This window comes from Nelumbo lutea, chromosome 1 (genome assembly GCF_056320005.1).
Source record: "Nelumbo lutea isolate HS-2025 chromosome 1, American lotus-T2T, whole genome shotgun sequence".
NCBI classification, from domain to species: domain Eukaryota; kingdom Viridiplantae; phylum Streptophyta; class Magnoliopsida; order Proteales; family Nelumbonaceae; genus Nelumbo; species Nelumbo lutea.
The window spans coordinates 128788211-128802870 of NC_142684.1; the positions used below are offsets into that span (position 1 = coordinate 128788211).

The following is a 14660-nucleotide window of genomic DNA, read 5'->3' on the forward strand; positions in this document are numbered from 1 at the left end:
TAGCCCTAATATTGCCTTCCTCCCCCCAATGCCTGAAGGTCTAGGATTACCCTCACTATACCATCAAAATTCAATTTGATAAATCCATTAGATGGACGGATCCAGGATGATTTAATTACAGTTTTCAATGGGGCAGAGTCAGCCACTTACCCCACGTTCTCCTCAGATCAGCAGCAGAAACTCCTTCAAATAATTTCATAGTCTTCACCCATGTGGAACACCCTGGTTGTAATTGCTTATGAGGGCTTCCCTATTTCTTTCCTTTTCTACAAATAATCTTTGATTTCTTTCTTCCCACACTGTCCAGCACATAGCAGCTCTCGTACATATCCACAAAATCTTGCCTCTTCTTTTCTTCCATCTAACAAAGGTGGGGTGGAATAGACTTTGTATAAGTGATAGGAAGACTCACCATTAGCCTTACAGAGAAGACACCAATGAGGAGATAAGCACCAGTTAGGTCTTTTCCTTTGGAGCAAGTCACAAGTATTGACCCTACCAAGAATCACATCCCAACAGAAGCCACCATACCTAGGTGGAATAGGCTTACTCCAAACCTCACTTCCCAAGTCCCAAAAAAATCTAGTGGAGGAGTTAGAATCATTTATGAGTGAGGAAATAGGTTCATCCTTTCGGTTAGAAATTGCATAAATTGAGGGAAATTGCTCTTATAGAATTGCATTACCCAACCATAAGCGCTCCCAGAATTTAATAAAAGTACTAGAGCAAGGGTTATACCTGACAAACAGTAAGAATGAAGGAAGAATGGCATGAATAGACTTCCAAGAGGAAGCTCTTGTAACCCTGGCCAATACACCAACATCCCAACCATCAGTAGCAAGACCATGAATACTGATAATCTCTTTCACCCACAACTTATCCCTATCAATTAGCAATCTCCAAAGCCATTTTGCAAGCAGAGCCACATTCCTTTCCTGAATATTTCCTAACCCTAGCCCTCCAAATTTCTTACTTCTTTTTAGGGGAAGCTCTTGTAACCCTAGCCAACACTCTAACATCCCAACCATTAGCTGCAAGACTATGAATACTGATAATCACTTTCACCCACAACTTATCCCTATCAATTGGCAATCTCCAAATCCATTTTGCAAGTAGAGCCACATCCCTTTCCAGAATATTCCCTAACCCTAGCCCTCCAAATTTCTTACTTCTTTTAACCACCTCCCAATTGGCTCTATGATCTTTTTTCTCCTTCCCTGGCTTCCATAAGAAATCTGTCATCATTTTTTTAGTTGCTTGCTAAACCCTCCTGGGGCCTTAAAGACAGACAATAAATAAATAAATCGACAAATTAGCAAGAGTGGACCTAATTAGTGTTATCCTACCCCCTAGAGACAGGTAACACATATTCTACGAAGCCATTCTTTTTGAAAATCTTTCAACAACTGGTTCAAAAATTGACTTCTTCTCGGATTATCCCCTAGGGGTAGACCCAAATAGTTCAAGGGTAGAGTATCCACCTTACAATCCAACACTTAAGCTCCTTGGCAACTTGCTTATCTTCCATGTTCAATCCCACAAGGCAGCTTTTATCTTAGTTGACTTTCAAATTTGACATTTTCTCAAAAATAAGGACTATCATCTTTAAGTTTCTCACCCAACTCAAGTCATTACCATCACAAACCAAAATTGTATCTTCAACAAATCGAAGGTGAGTGATAGGTATCTCCTCTTTGCCAGTTCTCCTCAAACCAAGTCATTACCATCACTAAGTTCCTAACATCAGCCCTACCGATCAATCTCCCAAGGAATTTTGCAATCAGAGTGAACAAGAATGGAGAAAGGGGGTCCCCTTGCCTAATTCCTCTAATAGCTTGGAAATGACCAACCACATTCTGTTAACCAGAATTGAGTAATGACAAGTCCTGATACATCCTAAGATCCACTTGCACCATCTTTCACCAATCTCAAAATTTTTCACTACTTCCACCGAGAAACCTCAATTGACAAGATCATAAGCCTTTTCTAAGTCCAGTTTACAAATGAGTCCCTTCTTGATCTCTTCATCTCTTCAACACATTCATTGGCAATCAAAATTTGATCAATAATTTGTCTATCCTTAATAAAGGCTCCTTGAGCCAATGAGATCAAAGATGGTAAAAAAACAACCCTAATTTTCTGAGAAAGCACCTTAGCAATGATTTTGTACAAATTATTGATCAAACTAATTGGCCTGTAATCCTTTGGGTGCACAACATTAGGTTTATTTTTTGGGATTAAAGCAATAAATGTGGAGTTGAGCCCCAAATTGATTATACCTCTCCCAAAAAATTCATCAAAGACTTTATGTAAATCATTTTTTAATACTTTCCAACAGTCTTGTTAGAAAGCCATCATAAACCATCAAGACCAGGGGCTTTAGATCTATCCATAGAGAAATAGCCTCTTTAATCTCCTCAATCTCAAACTTCCTTTCCAACCACACCTTAGAGTTTTCAGTTAGCTTAGGCCAATGTAAACAATAAATCCACGGTCTTCTATCCAGGGGTCTTCTACATATTGACTTAAAGTGATCCACAAAGGCTTGGGCAATTAGAAAAGGGCTAGGAAGTTACAAAAGGCAATGGGGGATTTTTTGTAGCTGCTGGGGGAGGTGAAAAAGGATCATTTGATTAGATGGGAGGTGGTCAGTCGGAGTAAGGAAGAAGGGGGCTTGGGGATAGGGAATTTAGTTCTTAAGAATCAAGCTCTCTTAGGAAAATGGTTGTGGAGATGGCCTCTAGAGAGAGGAAGGTTATGGCATGAGGTGGTGGATAGTATCCATGGCTACTCAGAGAATGGTGGGGATGTTGGGGTATCTCGTCGGGCTACTTTTACTACACCCTAGAAGGCTATTCATGGTATCTTGCTCTATTTCCTCAGTTTAATCAGGTATGAAGCTTGCTCTGGTTTATCCATTCGTTTATGGGAAGATACTTGGGTGGGTAATCAACCCCTTAAAGATCTTCTCCCCTCTCTTTACTCCCTGTCATTGTATAAAAAATAGCCCATTTCAAAGTTTATCACCCCTTCGGTTCTTGCTTTGTCTTTAAATTGGGACTTTGGCTTTCGTAGAGGGTTAAGGGATGTTGAATCTGCCTGCATTTCTGAGTTGTTACTAGTTCTTGAGTCTATTTGCTTGGATCCTTCTAAACTTGACAGCAGAATTTGGACTCTTACCCCAAAAGGCACCTTCACTTGTGCTTCTATTTTCAAATACCTCAGCTTCAACTCTATCCCTTGGGTGTTCCTGTGCAAGAGGTGTGGGTTAGACCTATACCCCCCAAAGTTGCTGTTTTTTGCTGGGAAGTCTACTATGGTAAGAATAATACTTTGGAAAACCTGCAAAAGAAGAAACCTTACTTATGTCTATCCCCTAATTGGTGCTTTTTTTGTAAAGAGCAGAACTAGGATTGTTACCACTTACTGATATCTTGTCCTTTTGCTGCAGCTTTATGGAATTGGATTTTTAATTTGTTTGGATGTAGGTGGAACCTGCCATCTGATGTAAGTATGTTGTTTAACCCGTCTACTTTTGGGTGGCACATGAGGAAAGGGAGAATTGTGTGGAAATGCATTAGAGATGCTCTAATGTGGACCATTTGGGAAGAAAGAAATGCTAGAATTTTCCTAGGAAAGGAAAGAAGTTTCTCTGAAGTAAAGGATTGCACTCTGACAAGGGCAAGTTTTTGGCTGAAAACATTAAAACAGTTTTGCTGATTTTACTTTCGATGATCTGTGGAGGAACTTGCTAGTAGTGGCCAATACCTCTACTAAGAAGAACAGGAGGGTTGTAGACTGGACACCCCCTCCTGAGGGTATCATTAAACTGAACCTTGATGGGAGCAGCCAGGGTAATCCAGGGCCTTCTGGTATAGGAGGGGTCCTAAGGAATAAGGACAGCAATATTATTTCCTTATTTTCATGACCAGTGGGAGTGGGTGACTCCACAAGGGCGGAAGTACTAGCTGCTGTTCAAGGAATTCAGATTGCCAAGCAGCTGGAGGTGGAGGACTTGATAATTGAAGGTGATTCTCAGGTGCTGGTGGGGTGGCTCTATGAGAGCTAGTGTTCAGTTGGTTGGCAGATCGGCAAATGCTATAGCTGATTCATTAGCCAAACAAGGGGCTTCTCGGGACTGTCTTTACTGGGTTAATCTGTGACTTGTTCTAGTTGTAGTTGTTTTTGTAAAACTGCTTTTTCTTAGGAGAGGTTGCACCTTGTGGCTCTCCTTGGGATGCTTGTAACTTTATATTTTCTGATTAATATACCTCTTTACTCATTCATCAAAAGAAAAAAAAAAAGGCTTGGGAAGTCTCATTATGATTAGTCAGAGTGGCATCCCCTACCATCAACTTGGAGACAAAATTTCTCCTCCTCCTTCCATTAGCCAAAGCAAGGAAAAATTTGGTATTTTTATCTCCCTCCTTAAGCCAGTTATTCCTTGATTTTTGTCTCCTTAGAGACCACCGTTCATCTTTATCCCTTTCTTCAAATGAGCCTGAATGTTCTTTTCTATCTAGATCCTCAATCTTACTAATCAGCTCTTGCCTCCTCTCCGCAATTCTCCCAAACTGATTGATGTTCCCCTCCTTAATTTTGCCTTTGAGTTTCTTCAGCTTCCAATGGAACTTCATTCCTTCACAAAGGGTCCTTGGATTGCTCTCCTCCCAACATTCGTTAACTTTTTCTAAGAACCCATTTGCACAGAGATTGAAATAGGCCAAAAAGAAGGTGCCCAAAGTAAGGCTCTAGAGACTAGGTTACCCCAATGCTCCTCCCAATCTAAGGTGAATAAAAACCTTTCTAATTTAGAACAAATTGGAGTGGACTGCAAATTAGACCAAATAAACTTAGCTTAAAGAGCTACAAAGAACCTTCTGTATAACAATCTTGTCATTCATGCAATTTCTGCTACAAAATGCAACCAATTTATGTCCTAGTCATCTTATCTAGGAAATGACTGATGGAAAAAGTTGTAACCATTGAATTATACACTGTTGAGAAATTAAGTATGAGGAGCAAAAGTCCAAAATTATATTAACAATAAAAAGTTAAAAATCAATTATAGAGCCAGGACTAGGGTTAGAGGGACAATTTGTTTTTCCCTCTATCAACTTGTACTCTGGAATTGCAAATTCAAACATGTAATAGTAATATGAATCTGTCAGAGCAGTGAAAATGACCAGAATATCCTGGTTGTACAACTATAAAGTATAAACAACTGTGAACAATGAAAAAAGTAGACAGTCCCAACAATAAAGGCCCAAAATAGGCCCAATAAGCCCACTAGACAGAAATAAAACTTTTCTTTCAACAAGGTTCTGCATAGTTGGACTATTAATGCAGGTTGGAAAAGGGAAAATCTACAATCCTCATATGGTGGGTAAGAATGGGGAACTTGGATATGAAATGGGTAAAGAGAGGAGAAATAGAAGGATTTACGATTTGAAATATGAAAGGCAATGGAAAAAGGAAAGACAAAAAAGGGAAGCAGTGAATCTAAAAAACAGGAGAGAAAAAGAAAGATACATTTTAAGATGGAGGAGAGAGGATGGACCTCACAGCATTGAAACTTACAGTCTTTCTCCACCGTATTTGTCTCATTCTATTACAATCCAAGGCCTTTTATAGATGTATACAATAAGGTTAGGCCACACCTTAAAATAGTTTTATTTATTTTTATTTTTTATTATTAGAATAACCATAGATATTCCTATTTGGCTTAAAACTTTTATCCTGTCATTCACCGACACCTTTCCAATAAGATACGAGATGGGGTAAGGAGGGAAGTAGAAGGATTTCAGATTTAAAACATAGAAGAGAATAGGGCTGTTCACTGGTCGGGTTGGGTCGGTTAAGACATTTTGTTCAACCGACCCGACCTGGTCGGGTTACTAAATCATCAAACCGAAACCGACCAACCATGAAGCAAAACTGACCCAAACATGAAGGGTCGGTTTATCGGTTTAGTCGGTCGGTTTGTGTATATACCTTTAGGCTACACGGTTTATGATCATCTGACCCCACTTGGCCCACGTCCAACCATGACAATTTTACTTTTTTCTTTCTTTTTGTTTATACCTTTAGGCTACACAGTTGGTTTAACATATTGGGTCAGACAATTTTAATAACGAAACAGGTGGAGGGTGGAACCTCTCTTTGGTGTAAAGCATGCCTTAGAGAGTAGAACCTCTCTTTGATTCTTTCAAAAAATGCAAGACTCCAACGCATCCACTGTCCAAGACTCCATTGAAAGCAATTTCCTAAGCTTAGCAAGTCTAAAGGTGTAGGGATCTTGCTTGCAATGCTTGCTAATCCCAAAAAGGTTTTTGAAATTGATTCAAATTATGTCTTCCCCCCCTCCCCCTCCCCCGTATCCAATGTTTCCTATTTGGTGTAAAGTTTCCAACTCAAAAAAGAAAAACAATCCCAAAGACAAAATCAATTCCCATTTTGTTAATATTTTTTTTATGCTAAAGCTAAGTAGCTAACTAGAAACTAGGATGGGGATTACTAGATTAGGAATGACTAGAGACTAATTGCTTAAAGGCTCACATGTTCAGTTCGGTTCGGTTTATTTACCTACACAAACTGAAACTGACCGGTGGTGTTGAAAAACCTACCAAATCAGGTTGGGTTGGGCCGGTTGGTTTGGTCGGTTTGACATCAAACATGAACAGCTCTAAAAGAGAATACGGAAGCCAAAGAGAAAAAAAGAGAAGAAAGGATGCACATTCATCTATTACAACTATAGACCTTTAATAGATGTAGAAGATAGGGTTAGGCCAGGTCTTTCAATGATTCTAGAATAACCATAGATGTTATTACTTTTTTTTTATTAGCATTGTAGATGTTACTATTTTCACTAAATAGTCTCATCTAGTGTTTTAAAAGCGCAAGGTGCAAAAAAAGAACAAGGGCCATTTTGCACTTGAGGCGTGAGGTGCAAGGTGAGGATCGTGAGGTGCACACCTTTTGGAAGCAAGGCGCAAAAATGCAAAAAATGCTAAAAAATTCGAAAAAGTGCAAAATATTAAGCACAATGTTAATTAAAAATATAAACTTAAAATTTAAAATAAATGTTTTAGACAAAATCTATTATCTCAAATTAAAACACATACACATAACAAGTAAAACATATTTAAAATGAAAATTTAAAAACAAAATCAAGCATATAAACTCTTAATCTCTTTTTTTTTTTTATTCCAATTGCATTACTTAAAATAGCTAATGTGATGTTAAACATTATGCATTCCTTATTTTACGAGCCGCCTTTATACTAAGCCCCTTGAAGCAAGCCCAAACAAGTCCATGTCAGGGTCTTATATTCTTAATCCCTATAAAGAATGGTTTTATAACTTTTAGTGTCTTTTAAAGTTATCTTTTATAAAGATGAATGAATGAGCAACATTAGCAGCCCAGCTGCTAAGCATAGAAAAGCAGAAAAAAGTGTGCATGCCTGGGCTGAAGCGCAAGGTGCACCAGGCGTGTGCCTTTTGAAAGTGCTGTGCCTGGGACCTACGTGAGGCACATACCCTAAAATGCACATTGCCTGTGCACCTAGCATGCCTTTTGAATAAATAAAACCATTCCTGTAAAATGGCCATAACTTCTTTTTTCCTTTTTTTTTTATCAATTACTTTTTTTTTCCTTTATTGAAGGTCATAATATCATTAGATGGAAAAGTAACCTATTTATGACACAAAAATCAAGCAAATCAAGCAAGTTTTGACTCCTTAAATTAGCTCTAAATAAAAGTGGTGAAATTCCAACTTAAGGTCCAAGAGAACGTTGTGGACCCCACATGGCAATTAACCAATATTTCTTAAAGTTACAAGAAAATTTTTCAAGAAATCTTTTAATAAAGATATCCAAATCTACTAGACTTGATTAAATTAGGAAATCAATCCCATATTAAAAAATAGATAGTATTTAAAAGACTGCCCTTAAAACTTGGGAAACTGAGAAGTTTTTGAATTTTATTGAGTGAATGAATGAACTTGGGACGTAAATCAGCTGCTTCATTTATCTTGGCATGTTAGAGAGAACAGTTGAGTTGGCTATAGGCCCCAACAGAGCCCATGGTCCTCTTAAGAAAATCACAATTCGTCATGGGACACTCATGAAACTTTGACCTGGAGGGGGAGCCTCTTGATTTTTTTCCCCATGTTCCTTCATGCCTGCATCAAAGATTCACCCAAAAGGTCAGAATGGTAAAACAACCATTTCTCAGATTTCAGCATTTAGGTTTCAAAACAACATTATCTACTTTTAGGTATCAGAAAAAGTAGAAAAGTAAAATTTTTAAAAGCACTGTTTTAAGTGCTTTTGTGCATTTCGGGTGTCAGAGGTCAAAGGTGCCAGATAGCTTATTGGTAAAGTCTCTGGCTGGTTATAGAGGAGACCTTGGATTGAGTCCCACCTTCACCTGGGTTTGGGGGAGGGCTACCACCTATTGTGTAGTCCATTACCAAAATTAAAAGAAAAAGAAAAAAATTGTCAGAGGCCAGTGTTACTGAACAGGGCCTAACTAGCTATTCTTCAAAATGAGGGTAAAAGAAGGAAAATCCTGAACATTAGATGGTGATTTTTCTATCTTCCTAGGAAGGTCAAAGATATGCATTCATTGGATTTGGATGCTGGTTTTTGAACTGCAGCTTCCACATGGTAGAAAGACTGAGTTGTTCCTAGTTCATGGTGATACTGAATTTATCTATAAATAAGACTGTTAATTTAGCTCTATGTGGTTGAAGCTCTTTAGATTTTTAAGGGAAGGAGATATTTTTTACATTAATGGGTTATATGAAGGTGGGCAGGCTGCAGGCATAATTAGGTTGAACTGTAGAGGTTGAGCTTTAGGTATCATTTGATCTCAAAATGTTATCCTACATTTTGAATGAGGTAAACAATGATGCTTTGTTGTTCATTTATGCAATAACATTGTCATTGTTAATAATTTTAAGATCTTGTTTATAATACAGTTGGATTTACTCCATTTTATAGGCTTGAAGATTCATTTTGTGGGTTGTCTATTATGGAATCTTTATTTTTATTTTAGGTTCTTTTTTTTTAGTCTTTTTATTTTAGGTTCAGTTGCTTGAAGTATTGATTTTTTAACATGTCACATTGCTGGTGAATGCATTATTGAAGCAACTTTATAGGTTTTCCTTACACTTCTTGAATGTACATTGTATCCTAAGGAACAAATCTTATCCCTTTTATTTTCGTACATCTCATTTTATTCCTTTCAATTCAATTCAAGTATTATTTTCTTTTGTTTCATTTTAAGCATTCATTGTAGTATCAATTTGCAGCAAGGCCTGCAAAGATTGTTAGAGATTGTGAGATGACTGCGCCATGTGACACAACAATACTTTATCCAAACAGAGGTGGCAACATTCACTGTTTCAAAGCCTTAACTCCCTGTGCTCTCTTTGACATATTATCACCCCCTTACTCCTCGGAGGATGGACGACATTGCTCTTACTTCCGGAAGTCCCCCATGAAGGATTTATCTGGTGACTACTTTTTCATTTTAATTCATATTTATGGAATAATATCCTTTTGGATTCTGATATTCATGTTGTTGTTCCAGTTAATCTTCATTCAGATATTCTTGAATCAAATGGAATAAAAGATTCTGAAGTGGTTTGGTTGGAAGAGTTCCAACCTCCTGATAACTTTGTGGTCCGGAGGGGGGTATACAAGGGCCCAATTATTCGAATTTGATTTTTTTTTTCTTTTTTTTTGGTTCCAGCTGGTGTAGCCGTGTAGCTAAAACATTAATCATTTGGGCCTAATTACAAGGAAACGTTGAGGTGAATAATGGTATATTGTGATCAATACAATAATTACTGTTAGTCGGTGCCTTGGTGGTGGGCATTCGGTTTGTAAATATCCATATATTGACACTATTTTCCATCAATGGTCTCGCCTTTAGCTTAGCCGAACAGTGACTGAAAGAACTTGTACCCCATGTACCCTTATTAGAATAGCTGGACAGGTGATTATTGACAGGATGAGATACTTTTCTTGTGGTTTTCTTCTTGGTTCAAGTTTTCGACTACTGCTGTTTCATTTCCTGGAGTATTTGAACGGCTCAGTATCACTTCATTCCAAGCAATAAGCATGTGATTACAAGCCATAAAGCTGAAGCTTTTGAGGGAAATTTGTTTCACACCAAGCATTTTGGGTAATTCTTTAATCCTTGATCTTTTCATGGGTTCAATTGTAAAATTGGTTTCACTGCTGGTTCCGTGTTGAGATGAAACTTTTGGAACATTCATCATCATCATCATCTAGCTTTGTTCCAACTATATGGGGTTGACTACTTGAATCCTGTTTTGCCATTCTGTTCTGATCAGTGCTATATGCCCACATGGCCATATCTATCGTTGAAATATGAGCGCTTAAGTGGCATTTAAGTTAAAGACATGCTTGTTTATGCAGGACTATTTGAACTTGAAGACAACTAGACTGCAACCTTGGTTTCACCCATTTGGGTGGTTTTAATTTAACCAGATATCAATGAGGGCTGTCAATGGATTGGATCCAATCTGAATCCAATCCAGTTAAATTGGATCTGAATAATCTGTTATGCTAGACTTTAAATAGGACAGATCGGAGAAACGGATTATGTAGCCGACTCATATTAGCTGGGATAAGGCATGAATGTTGATGATGAATGATCTGTTTTGCTTATTGAATTGGATTTGGCCATGCTAAAAGTATTATATTATTGGATTGGATGGGATTAGTAACAAGTTGGATCCAATAATAAGGGTATAAAATATGCATTGGTTTTTGGTGATTCCAATACATGGTCCAATAGGAAATAGTTAGTGTTGATAAAATTTTGGACAAATTTCTTAAAATACTTTTACTGTTTAGTTAATTGATAACTCTATCTTTACTGTTTAGCTAGTCTTAGAGTACTTATACTTTGACAAAATGACAATAATACCATCTCCAGAATTAGAGAAAAATGGCACCATTGTTCGACTGGTGGTTTAAGAGAGCCACAAAGAAACTTTGGTGGTTGACTACTATTGTTACAACTCATGTTTCTGTTCTGACACTTAAGGTCGTACAACTCAATCTCTGGCGTCCGTATCGTTTTGATGCCTCAGTTGCCGACTTCGAGTTATTGTCCGAGGTTGCCTGATGCAGTTGGGCTTTGGTCTTTTTATCCTCTCTCATTTTTTATTTTATTTTTTCATTCACTGTTTTCATCTTCCTTCTTTTCCCCTATGAAACTGTTGCTGTAACAGCAGCAATTTGACCACGGAATCGCCAGCACCTCTCTCTCCTCTCCGCCATTATCTCTCACTCGTTCCTTTTCAATTAGCATCTGACCATATAAATAGATGGGACGAGGCTTTCCCTATGTTTTTTTTTTTTCATCTTATTCGTTTAACCTCACACATATGGTCGCCACTGCAACTCTACCGCCTCCTTTCCCCTCTTTGTTTCTCCCTCATCTCACCCGCTCCTTGCCATCATTTCTCCCCTCCTTGTCACCTTCCTATCATTCTCTCTCTCCTCTCTTTGATTCTCCCTCACCACTCCACGTCGCCCCTGTTTTAGTTTTCTCTCCCACTAACACCACCCACTGCAATTTTTGGTGGTGTTTCTAGTTTTTATGCCAACGTTCCCTCTAGCTTTTCATGATTCCACCTTCATTGTGATGTGGACTTTGTGGATTTTCCAAATCAGGATTGTGTCCATCTAGTCGGCGGTGATGAAGCAACAACATTTCCTTGGTTTTTGTTTTGGATATTGATGTTGTACAATTTGACTACTCCCTGTTGGAGGGTGATCTAACTTCTAGTCGGGCGGCGAGATAAGTGAATCTGCAAGAAAAGATCAGAGAATCCGGGGTGGCTAGCCTGGCAATGTCGCTCTGATGCTTAAGTCAGTAAATTGATGTGAGCTGAAAAGCTTTGAGAGCTAGAGAGATAGAGAGTAGAAAAACCATGTGCACCTTGCACCATTGGGGTTGGTGCCTTTATATACTGGCATAGTTGTGGAGCTCACGAAAGAACTCCGGGATATTCAGGGTGTGGAGATATAGTTCGTTCCGCTTCTGAAGGAGCAGTATACAAGTAAGGCTTATCTCGTTCCATTTTCAATTCCGGCAGAGTCGGGATGAGTCATCATCGTAATCTCGGAAAAGATGAGATCTGTTAGCTCATCGTGATCTCGAGAGATTTGGGATCTGTTAGAGAGACCTCTGGAGTTGGTTATGTAGGAGTCGGTTATGTGGTGATTCGAGTTGTTGGTTCCGAACTAGTATTTTGGTCTTTTAGTTCCGAGTTGGATTAAATGCCAAGGTGCCTCGATGCCGAGGTGAGCCTTATGCTGAGATGGCCTTGCACCGAGGTGATTCTTATGCCGAGGTGACTGAATACCCGAGCTCAATTGTTGCGAACTAAACTTGCTAGGCTGAGTTGTCCTCTCTTGATCAAGTTGTGTCCACGTGTCCCCTCTTCGCTAGGTCGGGGCCAAATCACCCTTCATCAATTGCCCCTCACTCCCCGAGCCAGGGGTTTCAACCCGGTGTGGGGAGTTCATGACGAGTATAGGTGGATTTGGCACAAGGTCTAGGTGGTCTGACGGGCAAATCAGTGGTCGGACCAGCTCAGCCGCTTGGCTCAACCAGGAACAACTTAGGTCACGTCGTGTACGCGCGGACATCAAGACACGCTAAACCGATTTCAACCTCAGGAGTCGTGCAACCAGTTTTCCTAGGAGCCGTTGGATCGTGATGATCTCGACCGTTGATTCCCAGATACAGTGGTTATAAATAGGGGCAAGGGACTCATTTTCTTAGCCACAAGTCTGATAATTCACATTCTGAGGTCGCGCTTGAGTCCTTCAATTTGATGTCTTCCTGAGGCCGTCTTCCTTTCTTCAGTTCGGTCTCTCTTTGGAGAGTCTTCCATAGCTCTCCTTTTCGATTCCATGTCTTTCCATGTCTAGCTTTAGTTTCGATAGCCTTTTAGATGGGAGTGTTGAATCCGCTGGAGCAGAGGTAGCTTTAGTTTCGATAGCCTTTTAGATGGGAGTGTTGAATCTGCTGGAGCCGAGGTACCCACCTCGGCTTAGGCCATTGGTCTTCATCCTAACGAGGAGGTTACTTCGGGCCAGGATGCGGTCCGCGGTCCTCCCGAGGTGGACTCACCCCGGGGGGAGCGAGAGGCCTCTGGTGGCCTGGTTTCCACCTCGCATTGATGGCGGATGCCAGATAACTTTGGCCCGTCGACGATGACGACAGACAGGCTCCTATCCCTAGTAGCCCGGTACAGACTTCCTAATAACCTTGTGTACAATATACTCTTAGGTAATTTTCCTTGGGAGCACGGTCACAACGAGATCGTGATTTTCGAGGAACACCTCATGGTTGGTCTTCAACTTCCACTTTCCATTAAAAAGAACTCGTACTATGTTCTACCCGAGCACAGGCGAAATTACTACATGTCACCGCATCTGGGCTTGAAACTCTTGCGCGAGCTCCCGAATAAGCTCCCGGCCTGGAAAAGGCATTATTTTGTGGTCTGCAACACCGAGGGTGGCCTTTCCCGACCCATTGGAGGGTGGCCATCCAGGACCCCGGTGTCCAATTGGACCTGAAGACAAGGGAGGCGCTCCGATCTTGGGCAGAGCTCGACTTGAAGTTCGTAGACTTTGTGACTGAGGAGAAGCTTGTGCAGGCCAGTCTGAGTCCTGGTAGGTCGCTGTTTGTAGTGTTTCCTTTGTTTTATTTCGGTATTGTTTCTGATAGTTTGCTTTGGTTGCAGTTATCATGGACATCCCCGTGACTGAACTCTTTGGGAGTGTGAAGAAGGGGAAGAAGAAGCGGGATTCAAAAAGAGCTCGCGTTGAGTCTTTGTCGGCTGCGGTTCCAGAGCCCGAGTAGCCATCTATCGCTGAGCAAACTCCTGTGATAGACTTGGTTGAGGAGGAATCTGGGAAGCTCTCCCCACCCCGCGCGCTCGAGGAGGCGGTGTCTTCGAAGCCCGCCCCTGCAGCTGCTGCTTCTTCAGGCAACGATGACACAGCTCGGAGCATTCTGACTCCAAAATACGGCCTCCTCAAGAGAAAAAGCGCGGTGTATGCCGAGGAGGTTGTTGGCTGGGCCGAAGTGCCAGTTGCTCAGCTTGGAGCCCGAACGGCTACACACTGCATGGTGGTCAGTTTTCTGACTTATCTTCTTCGATCTTGTACTTAGCTTTTCATGTACTGATGCTTGTTCTCTTCTCTTGGTAGGTGAACTCCGCTATCCACACCTTGACTTATTAGTCTGAGGTGAATTTGAAGCGGGCCCTTGTAGCCGAGGAATCTTCCCGCAAGGCCCATCCCGAGCTGAACTTAGCCTACAATGATAATAACCAACTGAAGGACGCATGGGCTAAGAAAGAGTTGATCACCCTGTTGATGTCCGAGAAGAAGGAGCTTGCGGAGTGGGAGGCATCGCTGAAGAGGGAGGTGGAGAATCTCGAGGCTCATGTAAAGGAGCGGACTGAGATACTCCTTCAAGTAGTGGAGGAGGCCAAGGTTAAGGCCATTGAGGAATACAAGACTTCGGCGGAGTACTGGAGGTAGATGGTCGAGGTGGAGACAGTGAGCTACTACAAAGGCTTCAAGCTTAGTAGGTG

General features: G+C 40.5%; 1 protein-coding gene across 13 annotated transcripts in view; it reads left to right on the forward strand.

Annotated features, from left to right (window-relative positions):
* The window catches only part of LOC148877499 (plant cysteine oxidase 5-like), a 28119-nt gene extending 18061 nt beyond the window's left edge, over window positions 1-10058 (forward strand). For 7 of the 13 annotated variants that reach the window (XM_088941991.1, XM_088941997.1, XM_088941982.1 and 4 more), the window contains exons 5-6: window positions 9318-9521; window positions 9599-10058. In XM_088941991.1, coding sequence (XP_088798117.1) covers window positions 9318-9521; window positions 9599-9732 — 338 coding nt within the window. In that variant the 3' untranslated portion in view covers window positions 9733-10058. Of the gene's footprint in view, window positions 1-3451; window positions 4321-9317; window positions 9522-9598 lie in introns of those variants that run through there. The other 6 variants (XM_088942019.1, XM_088942012.1, XM_088942011.1 and 3 more) reach the window with 2 other exon arrangements.
* The last annotated feature ends 4602 nt before the right edge of the window (window positions 10059-14660 follow it).